Source organism: Callospermophilus lateralis, chromosome 4 (genome assembly GCF_048772815.1).
Source record: "Callospermophilus lateralis isolate mCalLat2 chromosome 4, mCalLat2.hap1, whole genome shotgun sequence".
NCBI classification, from domain to species: Eukaryota; Metazoa; Chordata; class Mammalia; order Rodentia; family Sciuridae; genus Callospermophilus; species Callospermophilus lateralis.
In genome coordinates, this window is record NC_135308.1 from 63,793,157 (window position 1) to 63,814,973 (window position 21,817).

The 21,817-nt window shown below is 41.5% G+C and overlaps 1 protein-coding gene across 1 annotated transcript in view; it reads left to right on the forward strand.

Moving 5' to 3' along the window:
* Positions 1–21,817, forward strand: part of Bid (BH3 interacting domain death agonist) — a 36,083-nt gene that overhangs the window by 2,198 nt on the left and 12,068 nt on the right. The window contains exon 2 of the mRNA XM_076852530.1: positions 21,699–21,772. Within this exon, the coding sequence (XP_076708645.1) occupies positions 21,761–21,772 (12 nt within the window). The 5' untranslated portion in view covers positions 21,699–21,760. The remainder of the gene's footprint in view (positions 1–21,698; positions 21,773–21,817) is intronic.

Below are 21,817 nucleotides of genomic sequence, written 5' to 3' on the forward strand. Positions count from 1 at the left end.
AGTGGCTGCTGGAAGCACATTCTGTGGCAGCATCTCTGGCCAGGTTGCAGCTGTGAAGGACAGCACAGTTCTGCAGTGCCCCCTGAGGCCAGCTGATATGTCTGCCCCTGCTCATCTCATCTGGTCTCCACAATTAACAGGATTAACAGCTCCTTGGCTAGCCCACCTGGCTGGTCACTCCCAGAGGTCACATGTATCCTTGTTTAAAGCCACTGATAGATCTAAGGAAGACAGCTAACTAAGGCTCAAAGGTTGGGGGATGTAACCAACCATAACATACAGAGTACCTGATACACAGAAGATATATTTGTAAGTTTTTGTTTTTGTTTTTGTTTTGAGTTGAGGTCTCTATGTTGCCCTGGCTGGTCTTGAATCCTGTGCTCAGGTGATCCTCCTGCCTTAGCCTCCTGAGTAGTGGGAACTATAGGTGGAAGTTGCAACTTCCACCTCACAATGCTATATATGTTTATTAGTTAACTTATTTAGGCTTTACAGTAATCAGAGATTAGATTAGCATCACCATTCTTCAGATGAGGAAACAGACAAAAAGGGGTGTTAGATAATATGCCCAGGGCCACAACTGAGGGATTCAGACTCCAGGGCCCTAATTATAACCATTGCACCACATTGCCAACCTCCAAGGCTTCTCTCTGTTCTGCTATTTAAATGCAACCTACTTACCTGCACACCTTCATGCCTATTAGAAATTCATGGGTGAGCAGCAGAGAGAATGACCATGACCTGTAGCCTTTCTTTTCTTTTATTTCTTTTCTTTCTTTCTTCCTTTCTTTTCTTTCATCAGGGCCTGGGACATGCTAGGTAAGTACTGTACCACTGACTTACCCCAACCACCATGGCCTTTCTGTTGACTCCTCCCTTGCTAGACCTTAGGAGGCAGACAGGCCTCTGAAGTTACAGGCAGCTAATGATGTGTGTGAGAGAGGACTCCCATTGGTGGAATTTTTACCCAAGAACTACCCTGGCAGATTCCCACAACTCTTTACCTGCAACTCTATCCTCCCCCCCCCACACACACACTTTTTTCTCTGTTTGCCTCTCTTGGTCTAAATGGTAATGTTTTAAATAAAAGGCCATCTCAGTGAATCTCAAGCAACCATTTCTGGAAGTGTTTCTGCCTGAAATTGATTGCTTGGTTGGCTTTATGGGTGTTGTGCCTATGATCTTTTCTGAAAAAGACACACCAACTAAGAAAAAGAGGAAGAGCTGGGGTATGTCTCAGTGGTAGAGCACCAGCCTGCCTGGCATGCCTGAGGCCCTGGGTTCCACCCTTAGCACTGCAGAAATAAAGGAAGAAGGAAATGGAGGGGGCCAAAGAAAAGGAAGAAGTGTTTTGTTTAAATTACCCTCCACTATCAGTATTACAAATGGACTTCCTTGAATTTTGTGAGCTTTGGAGGGAGAGAGTTTTTTGTTATTGTTTTGTTGTTTGTTTGTTCTGTACTGGGGATTGAAACTGGGATGTTCTATTACTGAGCTACATCCCAGCCTTTTTAGCTCTTTTAATTTTTTTTCTTTTTTTTTTTTTGAGACAGGGTCTCGCCAAGTTGCCCAGACTTTTCTTGAACTGGCAATCCCCTCCTGAGTAACTGGGATCATAGGCTCCTGTAGGGAGGAGGAGTTTTGAAGGGTAAAAGACTACATCTGGACATAGACCAGACTTAAAGAGGGGGTTGGTTGCTCTTAGGTATGCAGAATAACTGGAAAGACATTCTGCCCTAGTGAAAGGGTGTGGGTTCTCATGGCAGCTGTGGCTCAGGAGTGGGCAGCATAGCAGTGTGGCAGCTGCTGCTGGGGAGATCCCTGTCGTCTGGGACTAGTGCTCAATCTGCTTTGATGTCCAGATCATCATGGAACTTTCTGCAGAGCTTCCTGCCTGGACTTGTTCATCTAGATGGGATCCCCCAGCTTGCAGTTAATCATCCATGCTGATGGCTATGCTGGTGACCAGCAGAGCAGGTTGCCATCTACCATAGGATTGGGTTCCTTCCTTATTTGCTTACTAGTCTTCTTTCTTTAGAGGAAGGAAGTCAGTACTGTGCTCTGGGTGGGTGGGTGGGGGTAGGCTGGCCTTTGAGGTTCCAAATGCAATGTATGGGTAGATGAGCTGGAACAATCCAATTTGTCTGATATGGACCCTTGACCATGAGCCTTTATCTGAGACTGCTACTGGAGTCCTAGGCTAGAGGGTTGAGGGTCCCAGCAAATCAGGTTTAGCCACCTTCCCCACAAACCAAACAGAGGAGAGGAACTTGAATCAGTGTAAGTGCACTGGGAAGACAAGAGGACCTACATCCTTAGCCCTACCTTTAAGGGGATGACAGTTAATTCAGGGTTTTATAGAAAGGGGAACGAAGGCCAGACGTGGTGGCTCATGCCTATAATCCCAATGATTCAGTAGACTAAGGCAAGAGGATCACAAGTTCTAGGCCAGCCTGGGCAAATGTTGTAAGACTCTGTCTCAAAAAATAAAAAGTGCTGGGGGTGTAGCTCAGTGGTATGGCACCCTAGTAACAAAAAAAGAAAAAAAAGGGCAAGAAAGTGGGATTTGTATAGCTAGAGGGTTCGCACATCTGACAAAGAAGGTTCATCTTATTACCAGAGCCCTAGGAGAGATAGCTGACTCCAGGAATTCCAAGATCCAAAAACCAAACAGAAAAGGTAATGATAAAAAAAAAAAAAAAAAGAAAGAAACTTTAATCAAATGACCATATTGGGAAGGCAGAGTCACATGCTTCCTGATGCTCACAGGAACTTTAGGTTTAAACAGAGGAAGAATTGGGGCAAGGGCAAGACTTACACATATTCAAGCAGCCTTAGTTAAACTATGGTCTGGTTATTTTATTTCTGGTTCTATGAGGTGGCTTCGACTAAGTCCTTGTCACTTGAGGAAGCCATCTCCATTTGCTGCTCAGGATATTTATCTATTAAGTGATCCTGGAAGGAAGCAATTTGGTTCCCATGAGACAATTGTTCCTGCTTAGGGGAGGGCAGTTGCATTATAGGGTGACTTGCCTGTAGGGATCTACTTTACATGGAAAGTGTAGGGAAATGACTGGAAGCTTCTAGGCACTCCTCTAGGGTCCTAAAAGAGGGTATCCCCACAAATCTTACCTCAGTCTTGAAGGGGGATGAGATAGATTAGGTAAATTTAGGACTATTACTAGTTTTTATATGAACATTCCTTAAATGATTATGAAGAGCTGAGCAGATCACAAAATTGAAGGTGATAAAGGAGACAGATATGAAATAAAGGCAGAGATGCCCAACTTTACCCTACTTTTAGTTACCGGTTGAGCATCTGCAGGTCAGTAAAGAATCATTGCCTAAGTTCCTCTTATAATCTTGGACAGGAATGATCTGGTCCATTACATTTGGATTGGTCAGTGAGGGTCTTGTCAGCAATAAGAAAGTTACTGTTTTTTACTAGGAAGGGGAAGAGGGGTTCTACTCATCACAAGATATTTACCAATCAGACCTATTCCTAGAATCCAAGGTAACTCAGAGCAGAGAAGACACATGCAAAATGGAGGCAGAGTTGCCAAGTTTTTAATCCTATTTTTAGTTACTAGTTACCCACTGAATATTTACAGGCAAAAATGAAGAGTCTTAAATCTTTATTACATGGCCAGCAATAATGTTCTTTTGTGTGTAGGGGGGGTACTAGGGATTGAACCTAGAGAGGCTTTATCACTGAGCTGTATCCCCATCCTTTTTCGTTGTTTATTTTAAGACAGGGTCTTGCTAAGTTGAGTAGTTCTTTGCTAAGTTGCTGAGGTTGGCTTTGAACTTGAGATCCTCTTGTCTCAGCTTCACAAGTTGCTGGCAATACAGGCGTGATAGCACACCTGGCTACAATAATCTTGTATTTTTGTTATTAGGCATCTCTGCATCCATATTTCATTTAATTTGCATGAATATATACAGATATTCCTCATCTTACAATGGGGCTGTGTTCCACTAAACCCATTATTATTGGGGTAGAAGGTTCTACTGCACATCACTCTACTAAAGCTCTGGAGACAGAAGTTGCTGGAAGAAGACAACCTTCAAAGCTAGCATTGAGGAAGACAGAGATAATCTTTTCGTGTCAAATCTCTATGTTCATTAGGACTTAAGGGCATAGACAGCATTTATGAGAAGAAAAAGGGAGTTCAGTGGGACAAAAAGCAGAAAATCCATGGGGCTCCCTCTTTCAAGAGCATCATCATCTCCTTCACTTGGGTTCTTGGATTCTTGGAGTTGCCTCCTTATCACATCCAAGGGAACTTTTGGAGCCTGCCTGGCTGGTGATGCATACCTGTAATCCCAGTGATTCAGGAGGCTGAGGTAGGATTCAAGTTCAAGGTGAGCCTGGGCAACTTATTGAGTCTCCAAATAGAAAATAAAAAGGGTTAGTCCAGTGGTAATTCTGGGTTCAATCCCCAGTACCTTAAAAAAAAAAAAAGACTCCCCAAATCATTGTTATATGATCATAAATTAAAAAATGGTTGTTAAGTTATAAAGGCATTTAATTTACTTGACCTACCAAACATCCTAGCTTAGCCTAGTCAATCTTACATGTGCTCAGAACACTCATGTTAGCCCACTGTTGGGCAAGATCACCTAGCACAAAGCCTGTTTTATAAAAAAGTATTGACTCTCTCATGTAATTTATTGAATATTATACAGAAAGTGAAAAGTGTAATAGTTGTAGGAGTACACTTTTACACCAACCATCAGAAAGTGGAAAAATAAAAGTTGGGACAGTCTGTATTTTAATTCTTACATTAATTCTGTGAAGTTCTACAGTTGTGACCATTAATGGTAATGTGCATCCCACATGGATAAGCGTTGAGGTGACTGTAGTCCTGAGCCCAGAACATGTCCCAAGAGCTCCTACTTGAGTCTCTGTCCTCCAGAGCCAAAGAGAAGGGGAAGACCTTCTTCAAGTGGCATTTGGGGACCTTTCTGTTTTTCCATTTGGTCCCCACAAGGCAGGAGGTGGTCCTTTTTGCACATGGGGAAAGTGAGATTACATTGCAAGTTCAAACCAAACAGGACCTGTTTACCTTTAGAGATTCTGTTCTGGGCTTGAAAGACCTGAGCCTCTTAACATGCATATGATCTCAGTGGGGTTCAGCTGTTTCTGTAGGGGTAGCTGGCTGAGGTCAGAGTGGGAGGACTGAAGATCCATTAAGATTTGAGAGCAGCAGGAGTACTGGATAAGAGTAGGGACTCAGAGCCAGGAAGAGAAGCAGGGTCCAGGGGCATTTGGGGCTGTGGCATGAAGGTGAGGTGGTAGGCATGTGTCCTTCCTGGTAGACAGTCTGGGAGAGTGAACTAGGGCTGAGGAACTCTGATCCTTTGAACATAGATGTCTCAAAAATCTATGTACCTCAATTCAGCACATAAGCCAGCTGGGTGAATGAGTCACTCCCCACCCACAGCCTCAGCTCAGCCAGTGTGTTATTAACATAAGATTTGGCATCAGAGGGGGCTGGAGAGGCTCCTGCCTTGGGCATTCATCTCTTTGGAGACAAGGAACAGGAAGTCACTGTGGGGTTCAGTGGGTGAACCCTAAGCTTTGAGTTCTAGGAAAGTCACTGCATTAGGACTATCTCTCTTCTTCCAGACTCAACTGCCTCTACATGTGTGTGTAGGAAGTAGAGGGAACACAGCCAGGCTAAGCACCATCTGGGGACTCTGGAGTCCATCAAGGCAAGCCCTGGTATAGTGGAGGAGATAGAAAAATCTTTCTTTCTTTCTTTTTTTTTTTTTTTTTTTTTTTTTGTATTGGGGATTGAACTCAGGGGCACTTGGCCATTGAAACACATCCCCAGCCCTATTTTGTATTTTATTTAGAGAAAACAGGGTCTTACTGAGTTACTTAGCACCTTGCTTTTGCTGAGGCTGGCTTTAATCTCGAGGTCCTCCTGTCTCAGCCTCCCAAGCCACTGGGATTACAGGTGTGTACCACCACACCTGGCAAGATAGAGCAATCTTGACTGAAACTTCTCTAGAAATTCTAGCAGGCTCTAAGACCACTTGGCCCCAAAGGGTGTACAACCTCTGAAATGCCTTATTTTCTCTCCTGGGTATCCGTTAGGAACCTTGGAGATCTCTTACCTCCAAAATCCTTACCTGGTCGACTAGGGAGCTGAGTTTGGGGCCCATGGTGACCATCTCCAGAGACATCTGTGAGATGACTGTGAAAGCTGCATCTTTTTATGTTCTAGTAATCTGCCCCCACACCCCCCACACCCCTGCACCCTGATGTAGGTCTTTGACCCCTTTCACAGCAGAGGAAAGAAATTTTTCTGCCAGAGCTTGGGAGGCACGAGGACTGCTGATACCCATGTAGGCCCTTCTGTCTAGCCAGTAGACTCCCTTGTTCCTTGCCAGCTCTGACTAAGCACAGTGTGGGTAGCAGCCCCCTGTCTGTTTTAGGTTCTGTGCTGTGCTTTATCCCTGGCAATATCCCATTTTTCTCCATAATTAAGCTCTAAAAAGAAGAAAAAGAGAGTTCAGGAACAAGGACAAAGGCTCATGTAGACATTTTAGAATGGCCTCTGGGACATCTGTCTCCCTCCTTGCTGGCCTATCTTGCCCCACTCAGTGTCTACAGGCCTTTTAGAAAACTCAGGGCCTGGAAGCAGGAGATTAGGTGTTGGAGGGCTTTAACATACAGAATGCCTGACTTCTGTGGGCCTGGTGGTGCCAGAGACACTCATGAAGGGATGTTCCAAATTATCTGATAAAGAGGCCCCTCCTTCCTTATGCTACCCTCCCTCAGCTGCTATATGTATGTATGTATGTATTGCAGTTTTGGGGATTGAACCGAGGGCCTTGTACATGGCTAAGCAAGCGTTCTACCACGAGCTCTGTGACCTATACCCTCAGCTCTGTTTTCTTTCTTTGTTTTTATTTCTTTTGTTACTGAGGATTGAACCCAGGGTGCTTAACCTCTGAGCCACATCCACAGCCTTTTTTTTTTTTTTTTTTTTTGGAGACAGGGTCTCTCTAAGTTGCTTAAGGTCTTCACTGAATTGCTGAGGCTGGTCTTGAACTTGCAATCCTCCTGCCTCAGCCTCCCAAATTGCTGGAATTATGGGCATGTTCACTATGCCTGGCACAAATTAATTGTTTTCTTAATTTCTGGATTGTTTATTGTTAGTGTATAGAAATACAATGGATTCTGAAAATGCTTACATCCTACAACTTTTCTTTACTCATGTTTTAGTCCCAAAAATTTTTGGTGGATTCTTTGGGCTTTTCTGTATATAAATTCATGCTGAATTAGTATGTTTAACAGCTTCCCCATTGGTTCCAGTTGCAGCCAGAGTTGAAAACCAGTGGGTGATTAGATAAGTAGTTCCCATGCCCTTGAAAATGAAGTAGGGGTGGTGAGACAGAGTAAAAAGAGATCATTTGCATTTCTAAGGAATGTCACTAGTGTCTGCAGAAAAGACTCCAGGGCCTGGGAGCTCAGACTAGCCTAGGTACAAAGGAGTTGGACTGGACCATTGCTCTAAATGCCAGCTTCTTCTTTCCTGTAAATTTCAGTTTGGCTGAGTGATTGGAAGTGTGGCCTGCCTCATGTGTATTTCTGGAGTGAGAGTGTCAGCAAAAACCCCTGACCAAACTGATAAGTGTCAATACCCAAAGGAATAAGTCAGCCAGTTAGGCAAACTGTGGTCCTAGAGACCATGGGAAGGAGAAGTCTAGGTCTCTGAGCACCCAAAGGCTTGAGTGTCACCCCCACAAAGGGCAGAGGTTGTCTTCTTGAAGCTCTGTACTGTTAGTTTTATATCCATGGAAGTGTGTACTAGAACTAGCAGGCACCTAGTAATCCTAGAATGGTTGAAGCATCCTATTGATTCCTTCATTAATTAATTAGCTAGATGAAATCTCTGACACATATCATTTTGTCATTTTATATTTGTATCAAAGTCAAGGTTTCACCTTTTTTTTTTTTTTAGTTGTTGATAGATACAGTGCCTTTATTTTATTTATTTATTTTTATGTGACGCTGAGGATTGAACCCAGGGCCTCATACATGCTAGGTAAGAGCTCTATCACTGAGTCACAGCCCCAGCCCACTTTATTTTAAACTACCCTTTGGCAGTTTTGAAGATCAGCCACTGAAAAGCTTACTCAGTGGATCCACCTGGTCCTAGGTGAATTCCAAGCAACAGAAGAACTTTGTTGACTAAGAAGTTTGTTGACTAAGTTTCTCTTGGGGCCCCACCCTTCAATTTGTGTTTCCTCTTGGTTTTTGTTTATACATGGCATCTCCTCCCCTCCTTCCCCCTCCCTCCACTCCCTCTCTCTCCCACTCCCTCCCACTCCCTCCTTCCTTCCTCTCCCCCTCCTTCCCCCTCCTTCCCCCTTTCTCTCCCTCCCCCTCCCTCTCTCCCTTTCCAGTAGTGGGGATACAATCCACAAGTATACATTTTATTTTATTCTACTTGCTTTCCCTCTACCTTAAACTTATACAGGTTTACTTAAATCCGCTAACATTACTCCCTTTTTGGGGACCCGGTGATTAAACCCAGGGGTGCTTAACAACTGAGCCATATCCCTAGCTCTTGCTTTTTATTTTGAGACAGGGTTTTACTAAGTTGCTTAGGGCCTTGCTAAATTGCTGAGGCTGACTTTGAACTCAAGATCCTCCTGCCTCAGCCTTCCAAATCACTGGGATTATGGGCATGTGCCACCATGACCAGCTAACATTACTCAATGTTTAACATTATAAAAATTGTAAAATTGGGCCTGGGATTGTGGCTCAGTGGTAGAGCACTTGCCTAGCATGCATGAGGCACTGGGTTCGATCCCAGCACCACATAAAAATAAACAAAGGTATTGTGTCCATTTACAACTAAAAAATAAAAAAATTTTAAAAATTGTAAATTTGCATTTAGTTAAATTAAATCATTCATGCTTTGACTTTAATTATTTTGGTTCTGGGAATCAAATACTGGAACTCATGCATGCTAAACACCATGCTGTGTCACAGGCTGCATCCCCCACCTTGACAATTGTTTTTATTTTAATGGTATTGAAAGGTAAAGCTTTAGATAACTTAAAAACTGAATTGAGATAATTAATGAGTTGTCATTTTATATCCACATAATTTATAATACAGAATATCAAAACATTGATTATCAGGCATAACTTTTAGACTTTGGGTTTTGTTTGTTTCTTTTGGCACTCGGGATCGAATGCAGGGGCACTTTACCACTACATCCCCAGCCCTTTTTATATTTTTTATTTTGAGACAGGGCCTCCCTGAGTTGCTTAGGCTAGCCTTGAACTTGTGATCCTCTTGTCTGAGCTTCCTGAGTCACTGAGATCACAGGCATGTGCCACCACACCCCGCACTTTTAAACTTTTTAAAATTTCTAAACAGGTTATATCTCTGGCTGGTGTTAATGAATGTACTTTTCACTTCAAGAAAACATAAAAGAAGGAGCCGGAGTTGTGGCTCAGCGGTAGAGCACTTGCCTAGCATGTGCACACCCTGGGTTCGATCCTCAGCAGCGCATAAAAAATAAATAAAGGTATTGTGTCCAAAAATAATACTTAAGAAAGAAAGCATAAAAGAAGTCATCATGGTGTTGTAGTCAGTGACTCTGGAGGCTGAGACAGGAGGATCACAAGATCAAGGCCAGCCTCAGTAACTTAGATCCTGTCTCAAAACAAAACACAAGAAGGGTTAGGGATGTGGCTCAGTGGTTAAACACCCCCAAGTTCAATCCCTGGTACTAAAAAAGGCATAAAAGGGACGTGTAGCTATAAAAAGTTGTGTTCATAAACATCTGCTAAAATGTTTGTATGTGACAGATAGCTCTCCAATTGTCACTTCCCAGTTCATTAGAACTAATATATCTATTTTTTACGTATAATAATTAGTTATAACTAGTATGGAATACAAAAGCAGTTGTGGATATGCTTTTATTTTTCAAAGAAATGGGGTAGTATATTTCTTCCAATTGCTTGGTTTCCAGATCTCTTTACACATAAAAATTAGGAACCAAAAGCCTTTTAATTAAATGGGTTTTATCTATTAATATTTTCTATGTTAAAATTAAAACAAAAATTTTAAATGCTTATTAAGTCATTTGAAATGTATGAAATTGCTTGTTAGCATAAATATTTTAAACAGTAATTGTATTTTACAAAACAACATTTTTATTGAGAAGAACAGCATGGTTTCATGTTATTTTGCAAATTTCTTAAATATCTGGGTGAACGCAAGACATCTAACTTCTCAGACTGTTGTAATATCCATATCTTCCAGCCTCTAGAAAACTCTACTATGCCTTTGTGAGAGAAATAATGTTAATATTGTTGTGAATTATTTATTTATTTATTTTAGAGATGGGGTCTCTCTATGTTGCCCACATTAGTCTCAAACTTCTGGGCTCAAAGGATCTTCCTGCTTTAGCCTCTTGGTTAGCTTGGACTACAGACGTCCCTGCACTCAGTTTATTACGGAATACTTTTGACCTGATAGATTCTCTGAAAAGGGCCTCAGATACCCTATCCTAAAGTGATTTCCCAGTGTATACCATAATATAGGGGGACAAAAGTAGAGGCCAGAACCTGAAAAGTGATTATCATGATAGTTTATTACACCTGAGTCTGAAAAGAAGCTATGAAATATGTCATCGCTTGCTTGCTTTGGTGTTTACTTTTTTATTTTACTCATTAATGCCTTCACTTCAAAATGAAAGATTATTCCTTACTTTATCCATAATCCACCGGGATAACAGAGACTCTGTATGGCTGAATGTTGACTTTGTTATGTTCTTGATTTGTTTTTTTTTTTTTATTTTTTTATTTTTTTAAGGGGAAAACCAAAGAACAAAGGTTCATCACTTATGAAAGAACCAAGGTTTGTGAATTTCATTAATGGATAACCAAGTCTCCTCTCTTAGGCATGTATGATCCTTTCTTGATAGTGTCTTATCAAGACACCTGGCAACACTTTGACCTTGCTTTCCAAAGATAATACCCTGAATTTAGAAGAATCATTTTGTGTGTGTGTGTGAGATTTTTGTTTGGTTTTGTTTTACACTGTACCACTGACCTGTATCCCAACCCTTTTAGGATAGCATGGGACACTGAGACAGGAGGATGATGACAAGCCCTAGCAACTTATTGAGGCCCTAAGCAATTTAGTGAAACCCTGTCTCAAGATAAAAAACAAAAAGAGCTGAGGATGGAGCCCAGTGGTAAAACACCCAGGTTTTCCAGTATCAAAAAACAAAACAAAACAGAAAAAGACTCTAAATTAGTACCATTGGAAAATCTCAAATATTTGGTCATTTGCATTATGAAAAAGAAAAATAACTGTACCAGCGGTGCAGCTCTGTGTATGTGTGCATGTGTGCATGTGTGTGTGTGTGTGTGTGTGTGTGTGTGTGTTTTAAATATTTATTTTTTAGTTGTAGATGGACACAACACCATGCCTTTATTTTTATGTAGTGCTGAGGATCGAACCCGGGTCCCACTCGTGCTAGGTGAGCGCTCTACTGCTCAGCCACAATCCCAGCCCCAATGTGTGTGTGTTTTTAATCTTTTTTTTCTTTCTTTTACTGCAGTGCTAAGGATCAAACCTAGTGCCTTTTGCATGTTGGGCAACATCCACCACTAAGCTGCACCCTCAATCCCATAATACATTTTTATTCTTAGCGAAAGCATTGATCAAATTTGTTATGATAGTTACGTACTGGTCATACTCTCAGAATTTGACTATCCATTCTTCTGTTCTGATTACAGGTGTGCACTTCCATGCCTGGCTGATTTTCTTAAGGAACTGTCATCTGTGCCCATATTTTTAAAAACTAGGATATAATTGGATGAATTGATAGTGTAAACAGAACTTTACTTGGAATAGCATATTTTTTAATGATGCTCAAGTAATCAGCAATGATGACCCATTTTTATTTATTTGTTTTTTGGTATTGAGTATAAAATGTAATGGGTGTTTTTATCACTGCGCTACATTCCTAGCCCTTTTTATTTTTCTTAATTTGAGACAGGGTCTTACTATGTTCAGCCTCCTGTGTTGCTGGGATTATTGGCATGCCCAGCGATGACAAGCCATTTTTAAAGGAATTGAGACTGATGTTTTGTAAACAAATACCTACAAAGCCCCCCTCCAGGAAAATTGGCCTAGTCCCTGGCTTATAGGGAAGTAAGGAAGGTCACTTCCTAGTAGGCCCAGAAATTTAAGATATTTGGGAGACTTGAATAAGGAAGATAAAAGGCTGAATATACAGACAAGGACCAGACCATATATAAAAATAGAGCTGCAGTCAGATGTCATGCCACATGTCTGTAGTTCTAACTACTCGGGAGGCTGAGGCAGGAAGATCACTTGAGCTCCAGAGTTCAAGACCAGCCTGGTCAACATAGCAAGACCCTACCTCAAAAGAACAAACACAAACAAAACAAAACCCACCCAGAATTCTGACATAAAGTCTGCAAAAGCCAGCCTGGAAAAACAGCCCCTTATCTACTACAAACTGCCCTCATGCCAGCCTGCTGTATAAGGCAACCTGTGGGAAGCCTGATTGCTATCTTTAGTAACAATTCATCAAACCAAACAATGACTTCTGCCAGCCTCAATTGGCCAGGATATGATAAAGAACTGACAGCTTTCCGAATTTTTGTTCCTGTTTCCAACTTGGGACCAAACTGAGAAAGCCACACATGCCTCCTAATCAGTCAGTGGGATGCCCAGCTTCTACTTCCAGCTTCCCCATGCCAGCAGCCTCTAGCCAAGGCACATCAAAGCCTTCCTTTTTTCTACCTCTTGGGATGGGGACTGACTCCCTGCTATAGCAAGCTCTGAATAAATTGCCTTTGTACCTCTCATTTGGTTGGCCTTCATTTATCCCACACAGGAATTCCAGAACATTTACAGATTTTGTGGGTGAAACTAGGTACAGTTTCTTAGATATGGTATTCGTCCCTCAGAATAGCAAATACTAGAAGCTTTTAAAATTCCAGTCTGTGCTGGGTGCTGTAATCCTGGCTAGTTTAGAGGGTGAGGTAGGAGGATTACAAGTTCCAGGCCAGCCTGGGCAATTTATTGAGATCCTGTGTCAGAATAAAAAGGGATAAGGGTGTAGCTAGTTTAGTTTCCCCCAAAAAAAGTCCAATCTGAGAGATACGTTATGAAAATTTCCTGACAGAAGTTGCCTTTATGGCTTTAGCATTTATTCTATACTGTATTATGATTTTATATTTGCAAAAGAAATATAAGGAGGTTTAGCTTGTTAGCCCTCTTGCTGCACCTATGGAAATTATCAGGTAAGCCCGGCAGGTGACAAAACCTGTAATGCCAACTACTTCTGAGGCAAGAGGATCAAAAGTTCAATACCAGCCTCTGCAACTTAGTGAAACTCTGTCTTTAAACAAACTATATATATGGCTGGGGATATAGCTTAGTGGTAGAATGCCTTCGCACCCCGCACACACTAAAAAGGAAAGAAGGAAAGAAAGAATTATGTCCATCTAACAAGTCTAGACCTTTTTTAGAATTTTTATTTTTATTTTTTTGGTGTTGGGGACTAAACCCAGGGCCTTGAGCATGCTAAGTACCACTTGACCACTGGACTACATCCCTAGCCCTGCAACTGGGTCTTTTCCATATACTTTCACAGCCTTTGAGCTATTTTATTGTTGTCAGATTATAGAAAACTGACAATACAAATGATGAGACTAATGATTTTGTTCATAGAAGTGCAAATGATGGGCTGGGGATGTGGCTCAAGCGGTAACGTGCTTGCCTGGCATGTGCAGGACGCTGGGTTTGATTCTCAACACCATATAAAAATAATGATGTTGTGTCCACTGAAAACTAAAAAATAAATATTAAAAAAAAATCTCTTTCTCAAAAAAAAAAGTGCAAATGAACTTTGCCCAGTTGAATGCAATTGATTATCACCTTTTGGATATTGGCCAGTTTTACATCTCTATTTAATTTTTTTCTGATCTCCCATTGCTTATACATGTGGCTCTTTTGAATAATTTTAACATTTTATTGTTTTCCCCATTAAATAATGAGCTAAATAAAATGTTCTACAGGTGTTCATTTAAGACGATGGGGCAGGGGGAATTCCCTTCTCCAAGCCCATTCTCCCTTCCCCCCCTTTTCCTCTCTCCTTTTTTGGTGGTACTAGGAATTGAACCCAGGACTTTGCACATGTACAAGACAAGCGCTCTACCTTCAGCTACAACTCCAGCCTCCTGCCTTGGCCTCCAAGCTAGAATTATAGGCAGTGCCACTGCACCTAGAACATTATTTTTTTGATGAAGGCAACAAGGAACAGAAAAGCAAAGTGTTAGTGGTGACTTTTCTTTTCCTTTTTCTAGTTAATTCATACTTATCAGCCCTAAATCTAGGTGGCACTTTTTCTTCTCCAGATTCCGAATGTAGGTGGAATTTTATGCCTCATTTTTTTTCCATGCCTTATTTTATATCATACAGTTTAAGCTTTTCCTGGCACCTGGCATATAGTGGACACTTGGATAGTTGATGGATGAATTAATGACTATATTCTTAAAGTAGAACACACTTTTTTCATAGTTTTTATTATATTTTATAATTATGTATTTTGTACATAAACCCTTTATAGGTCATATTTGCCTTTGTGTGCCTCTTCTGTTCATAGTGCTGTACCTTGGACATGTGTCCATGCTGGCTAATGGTGGATGTGGCACACATTGACACATAGCTAGCTAAGTGATGGACCTGGAGACGAGCGGAATTGGGTTCTCCTGGCTTCTGTTTCATGTGTTCTTGCAGTGCCATATCTGAGTGATCTCAAGGTCTGTGGGTGGTGGGGGGATATGAGAGGTAAGTGCACACAGTTAATATTCATTTGTTCTGTAAGAAATTCTGGGAGTCAGCTATCATCTTTGAATAGGACTATGAGGACAGAGTGACCATATATTAGCCAAGGAGATGCTGCCCTGCCCAGGTTTGGGACACTGGGTAGCTGCAGTAGTGCACACCTGTAATCCCAGCTACTTGGGAGGCTGAGACAGGAGGATCACAAGTTTGAGAGCAGTCTCGGCAACTTAGCAAAACCGTGTCTCAAAATAAAAAGGACTGGGAGAGCTGGGGTTGTGGCTCAGCAGTAGAGCGCTTGCCTAGCACATGCAAGGCCCTGGATTCTATCCTCAGCATCACATATAAATAAATAAATAAAAGGTATTGTGTCAACTACAACTAAAAAAAATATTTTTTTAAAAAGGGGGGCGGGGCTGGGGATGTAGTACAGTGGTAAAGCACCTCTGGGTTCAATTCCCAGTATCACAAAAAGGCAAAAGGAAATACCTTTTTATTTCCATTGACCCTTATGTGCGCTTGCTCCTGCCCCAGTAAGGCCCAGTCTTTTGCTTTGACCATGTGTGATGGTAAAGGGCTAGGCCTTTTGTGAACTTTGGGGGTTTCAGTGAATTCAGGGACATTTAGCTTCCCAGATGTGAGTGAGGTTCCTGGGGCCTCTAAAAAAGGTTTAAATCTGTTATCTGTTTATCTTTCTTGAAAAACTGGCTCTGAGGTGAGTGTTCATGTGGCTCACACCCCCAGCTTGGGTGACTTTGCAGCTGCCAAGGCGTTCAGTATCCTTGCTGGGCATCCACAGGCAGAGGCCCACCTGGTACCAGGCCTGTTGCATTCAGGCACTGTTAAATGGTAGGTACTGTTTCCCTGTTTTGTTTTGTGATTGAAACAAGGTCTTGCTGTTTTGCCCAGGCCTCAAACCTCTGGGCTCAGGCGTTCCTCCTGCCTCAGCCTCCTGAGAGCTGGGACTATAGGCCCTCACAAATGTGCCTAGCCTGGGCATGGGCTCCTTGTTATCAGTAATAATACAGTTGACCTTCCATATCTGCAAGGTGTGCATCTGTGTATTCAGCATGGGTTTATTTTATTTTTTTTAATCATATATGTACTTAACACATAGAGATATTTTTATCTTTTCTAAATAGTATAAGAACTATTTACATAGCACTTACATTATTAGATATTATATAAGTAATCTAGAGAGTTAAAGTATATAAGAGAATGTGTTTAAGTTACATGAAAATACTACATCATTTTATATGGCATTGAGTTTTGGTATATAAGGAGGTTCTGGAACAAATCTCCAAGGATGGTGAGGGGTGACTGTGTTTGTTATCTTGGTACTACAGAGATAAGGCATAAAAGGCCTCCTAGTTTTCAGTCTGCATGTTGCATGGGCCACTTTATATAAGGCTTTCTGGTTCCTAAGCATGTTTTCATCATTATCAATGGTAAGTTGGCAGGTTACTATTTCCTGTTTCCTGCCCACCTAGCCAGTTTCCCACTGGTTCTCAGAAGGGAGGAGATATACTGGTGGCTACTTGAGCTTTTCTTCTTGCTGGTGACTTAGGTCAGGAGTTGGGGGGTTGAGATAGAATTATCGTTGACTCAGAAGTCTTTGGTTTTTGGTGGGCCTCATTGTCCCTATCCTCCTGGGCCCACTCATAGCAGACAGTTGATTCATTGAATTTCTTCCTAAATCATGAATGAAGCCAGATGCAGGGCATCTGCTCAGAAAGTTTACACATTCTCCAAAGCACCAGCTGACCTAGGGAATACAGCATCCCCACCCCTCAATTCTTTCTAGGTTTTGTCCTAGAGGAGCCTGCCTATGTCCTCACAGCCCAAGTTGAGCCATAGTCACAGTCCCCTGACTACCATGAGACCTGTACACAAGGTATATTTTACTTTCACATCTGGCATCATTTGATTCTGGACTTAATAGGAAAATGCCACAGCAGGGTATTTATCATGATTATTTTGTTTGTTTTTGAGATGGGGGGTCTTGCCCAGAGTGGCCTGGAACTCCTGGGATCAAGCAGTTCTCCTACTTCAGCCTCCAAGTACTTGGAACCACAGGAGTGTACTCTGGCTCCCAGCTGACTTAGCTCTATTTTTCAGTGGTGAAAATACTCAAATTATTTAAATGTCCAATAACAGGAGATGGAGATGTATTATATTTTGTTGTGTGTGATACACTCACACACACACAAATAGGGGTTTCAGTTTGGGGCACTGTTGACATTTTTGGGCTGGATAAGTTGTGAAGGGCTGCTATGACACTGTAGAATATTCCACAGCTTCCCTGATCCCTGCCTACTAGATGCTAGGAGCCCCTTCTCCCCATTCTGACAATCAAAACTACCTCCAGACACTGCTAGATGGCTTTCGTTGTTGTTGTTGTTGTTGTTATAAATGGACAGCATGCCTTTATTTGTTTATTTTTATGTGGTGCTAAGGATCAAACCCAGTGCCTCACATGTGCTTGGCAAGCACTCTGAGCTACAGCCCCAGCCCTGCAGGATGGCTTTTGAAGATCAAAATCATCCCTGATTGAGAACTAGTACATTAAGTTGTAGGCATTAGAATATTTTTGAAGATTGTTTATTTAGTGGTCCTGGGGATCGAACCAAGGTCTTTGTGAATGCTTTCTGCTACTGAGCTATACCCCCAGCCCCAAAAGACTATTTAAGTGAGAAAATGACCAAAAATGAGTGAAAATAGCAATATATGAAAGTTTCCATGTAGATATAGGAGCTTGAGTATTAAAATCTAGAAGGAAATTGATCAATATTTGCATTAATCCTCCCCCAGCTGCCCACCCTGCTTCTGTCTTTTAGTGCTAGGGATTGAACCCCACTGGAGATAGAACCCAGGGCTTCACACTTGCTGGGCACGTTCTGCACCACTGAACTACATCCCTGCCATGACAGATGTCTCGAAAAGATGTAGTAGAACAAGACAAAGAGCTCAGACCTTGAGGTAGAGGCCTGGGTTATTGTCCGTTGTGCCACTACTTGGGCAGTGACTGGGAAAATGGCTTGATCTCTGTGGCCTCTTTCCTGAGGAGTAGGTTCTGTTTAATCTTTGACTTGATGCTGATAATGATTCTGAGTTTTCCCCTTGCCCTGGAGCTGCCATCCTTCCATTCGTCCATATACACTTCTATCATTTGCTTCTGGACCTTTTTCTGTCAAACAAGTAACATACCCACCCACCAGTGGTAGAGCTAGACAGATGCTCTACCACTGAACTACACCCCGAGTCCAACCACCCTGATTTGATCATTACACACTGTATACATATATTAAATAATCACACAGTACCCAATAAATTTGTACAATTAAGACAAAAATAAAAATATATCCCAGTGGGAGAGCCAGCGCAGCCTCCAGCTGTGCAGGGTGCCTGAGGTCAGTGAGCATCTGAGACAGGAAATGCAAGTGCTGAGAGTGGGGTGGTCCATGCCTGGTTTTGAAGGCTGAGTATCCCTGTTATAGCCAACTTCCTTCCTGGCCTCTTCCTTTCTTCCCCAGGACAAGTTGGTTATTCATTCTCCTGCTTATTTTTTATTTCCTATGCATGTAGGAACCCTATGAAATTGCCAATATTGTTTTTGCCCTACAAAATAAAAATTTTATTTGGCTTAACCTGATATTTTGTGTAAACTCACATATACAATTACTTGCTAAATAGAATTACCCTATTCCAACTATTGCATAGACGTTTTTGTTTAGTCTCTTGGACATCTTTTTTTTTTTTTTTTTTTTTTTTTTTTTAAGAGAGAGAGACACAGAGACAGAGAGAATTTTTTAATATTTATTTTTTAGTTTTCGGTGGACACAACATCTTTATTTTTATGTGGTGCTGAGGATCGAACCCAGCACCCTGCCCATACCAGGCGAGCGTGTTACCACTTGAGCACATCCCTAGCCCTCTTGGACATCTTAATACTGATACGCAACAAAACTCTTATTCTGTTTAATGATTTTATGTGTATCCAATTGTATAGATATATTTTTGTTTTTGTTTTAATTGTACAAATATATGGGGTACAGTGTGATAATTTAATACATGTATACAGTGGGTAGTGATCTAATCAGGGTAGTTGGACAGGAGGTAGAGCTCAGCGGTAGAGCATCTACCTAGCATGTGTATGGCCCTGTGTATATCCCCAGTACTCCTCTCACACACAAAAAAAATCAGGGTCATTGACATTTCTTATAAACATCTAAAAATTATTTGATTAATACATAGTGTATATAAATATGAGGAACAGTGTGAAATTTTCATACATGTGTACAATGTATACTGATCAAATCAGGGTAATTAAGATTTTTTTTCTTATTGCTTTGTGTTTGAAGCCTTAGAATTCTTCTCTTCTAGTTATTCATAAAATATATAATAGGTTTTTATGAATTATAGTTTCTTCACTGATCTGTGGAACACTGGGACTTATTTCTTATGGTTTTTTTGTTTTGTTTTGTTTTGTTATCCAATCTCCCTCTATCCTTCCCACCTTTCCAGCCTCTAGTAATCACTGTTTTACATTCAGGTCAACATTTGCTTTTTTTTTTTTTTTTTTGTAGTGCTGGAGGTTGAACCCAGAGGGCCTCACTCACGCTAGTAAAGTGCTTGTACTGAACCACACTTCTAGCCTGCATCAACTCTTTTCTTTTCTTTTTTTAAGATGGGGCATTTTTTTAACCGTTAATTAACTAACTAACTAATTAATTAAATGTGTTGCTGAGGATTGAACCCAGTGCCTCATACATCCCAGGCAGGTGCTCTACCATTGATCTACAACATGCATCTTTCTCCATTTGAATTATTTCAGTTAACATAATGTTCTTTAGTTCCATCCATTTTGCTGCAAATGATAGGCTATCATTCATTTTTATGGCTGAACATTATTCCATTTATGTGTGTGTGTGTGTGTGTGTGCGTGCATATGTATGTATGATATATGTGTGTGTGTCTGTATATGTATATATATATTTATACACACACACACCACTTTTCTTTATCCATTGAGCCATCAATGGGTCCCTAGGCTGATTACATATAGTAGTTATTGTGAATGGTATAGCAATAAATATGTAGGTAGGTAGGTAGATTTTTTTTTTTTTTTTTTTTTTTTTTTTTTGGTACTGGAGATTGAACTCAGGGGCACTCAACCACTGAGCCATATCCCCAGCCCTCTTTATTTTTTATTTTGAGACAAGGTTTCACTAAGTTGCTAAGGCTAGCTTTGAATTTGCTATCCTCTTGCCTTAGCCTCCGGAGCTGCTGGGATTACAGATGTGTGCCAACACACCCAGCTAGATGTATCTTTTGTGTGCCAATTTCATTTCCTCTGGATATATACCCGGGAGTGGATAGCTGGATCATATGGTAATTCTATTTTTATTATTTTGAGGAATATTTATACTGTTCTTCAAAGTATATGTTCATCCCCAACAGTCTATAATAGTTATGTTTGTTTGTTTTTCCTGGTATTGGAGTTGTTCTACCACTGCATGAAATCCCCAACCTTTTCACTTTTGAGAGTCTTGCTTAGTTGCCTGGGCTGACCTTGAACTTGTGATCCTTTTGCTTCAGCTGTGCAAATAGCTGAGATTTAAATATGTACCGCTTGTCTGGCCAGGACATATTTTTTGACCTCAGTTCCCAGTTGGCATTTGTCTAGTTAGTAGTGGGTCATTTAGTTTGTCATGTGTGTCCAATGTAAGACTTAATCTTTTGTATGTCAAATGCAGTCTCTTTTTTCATCAGTTTTATTGGAAATTTTTTCTTCATAATATGAACAATTGAAGCCATGTGACCTGATCGAAGGAACTGATTTGCCCCCTCCTGTCACTTACTAGTTCTGTGGCCTCAAGAAAATTCTTCCTAAAACTATATTTTCTCCCTTTTAAGTCAGGATCAATGCTGCCTGCATAGCAACATTGTGTGGAATGCAAGATCATAAAACTTGTCAAAGATATGGGTTGGTATCTTTGTTATTGGAAGGAATTGCTGTGATAGTTGTCATCCTGAGGAGATAGATTTCCTGGAAATTTTTAGATATATGTTGAGAGCCACAGCCGAGTCTGAATGGCCCCTGGCATTTTGCCAGAAGTAATGGTTGAGAGGCAAGCCATTAAGATGATGCTGGATTGATTCAATTGTATATTAGACCTTTACACCAGTAATAGGGCGGCTCTTGCTGCCTCAGGCGCCCGCTACTTTGGAGTTCCCATGGAGTTCTCCTTGGGGTTCTGGGAGAATTGGCACGTGGAGCCCTGTGGAGGGAGTGTATTCCCGGGAAGTGTGTGTAGAGTGCTGGTGAGAGTTCGGGAATAAAGAGTTGCTGTTTCAACCTACAAGGCTTTGTGGCGGCTTGGTTATTTGTGCCCAGACAGACTGCGACAGATATACTTTATTTACTGAGTATATTCTTATAGGAAACTTACTAATGTAAATATTTACTTTAAAATAGTTTGTAAGCCAGATCAGCCCATTAGCCTGATCCATGAGGTCTTCCTGAGAATGGAATAGGAGAGTTAACTCTTGGATGGAGGACTGGCCCTGGGGAGTTCTAAGGGGTCTGGCAAGTCTCAGGGAAGATCCAGGAAAACTTCAGTTTGCTCAGTAGGTTGTGGCCCACAATTCTGTGCCAAGGGGAAAGAAAGGAACCCGACTGAATACCATCTGCTGGCAACAGTGACCTCAGCTGCTCGGTTGCAGTGGCCAAAGTTCCTGAGCCAGAGCTGAGGCCCGTCTTCTCCATTCTCCCCTGTGGGGCATCCCTTCAGGATACAGCCACCCACCCTCTATGTGTGTCCTTTTCTAGGTGGTGATCTTGGACCTCCGTGAACCAAAACTGAGTTGGAGCTACCAGGTGCTGCCTGTGCCATGGACTCTGAGGTCAGACTCCTGAATTCTTTTGGAGGAATTCTTGGAAAGGGGACG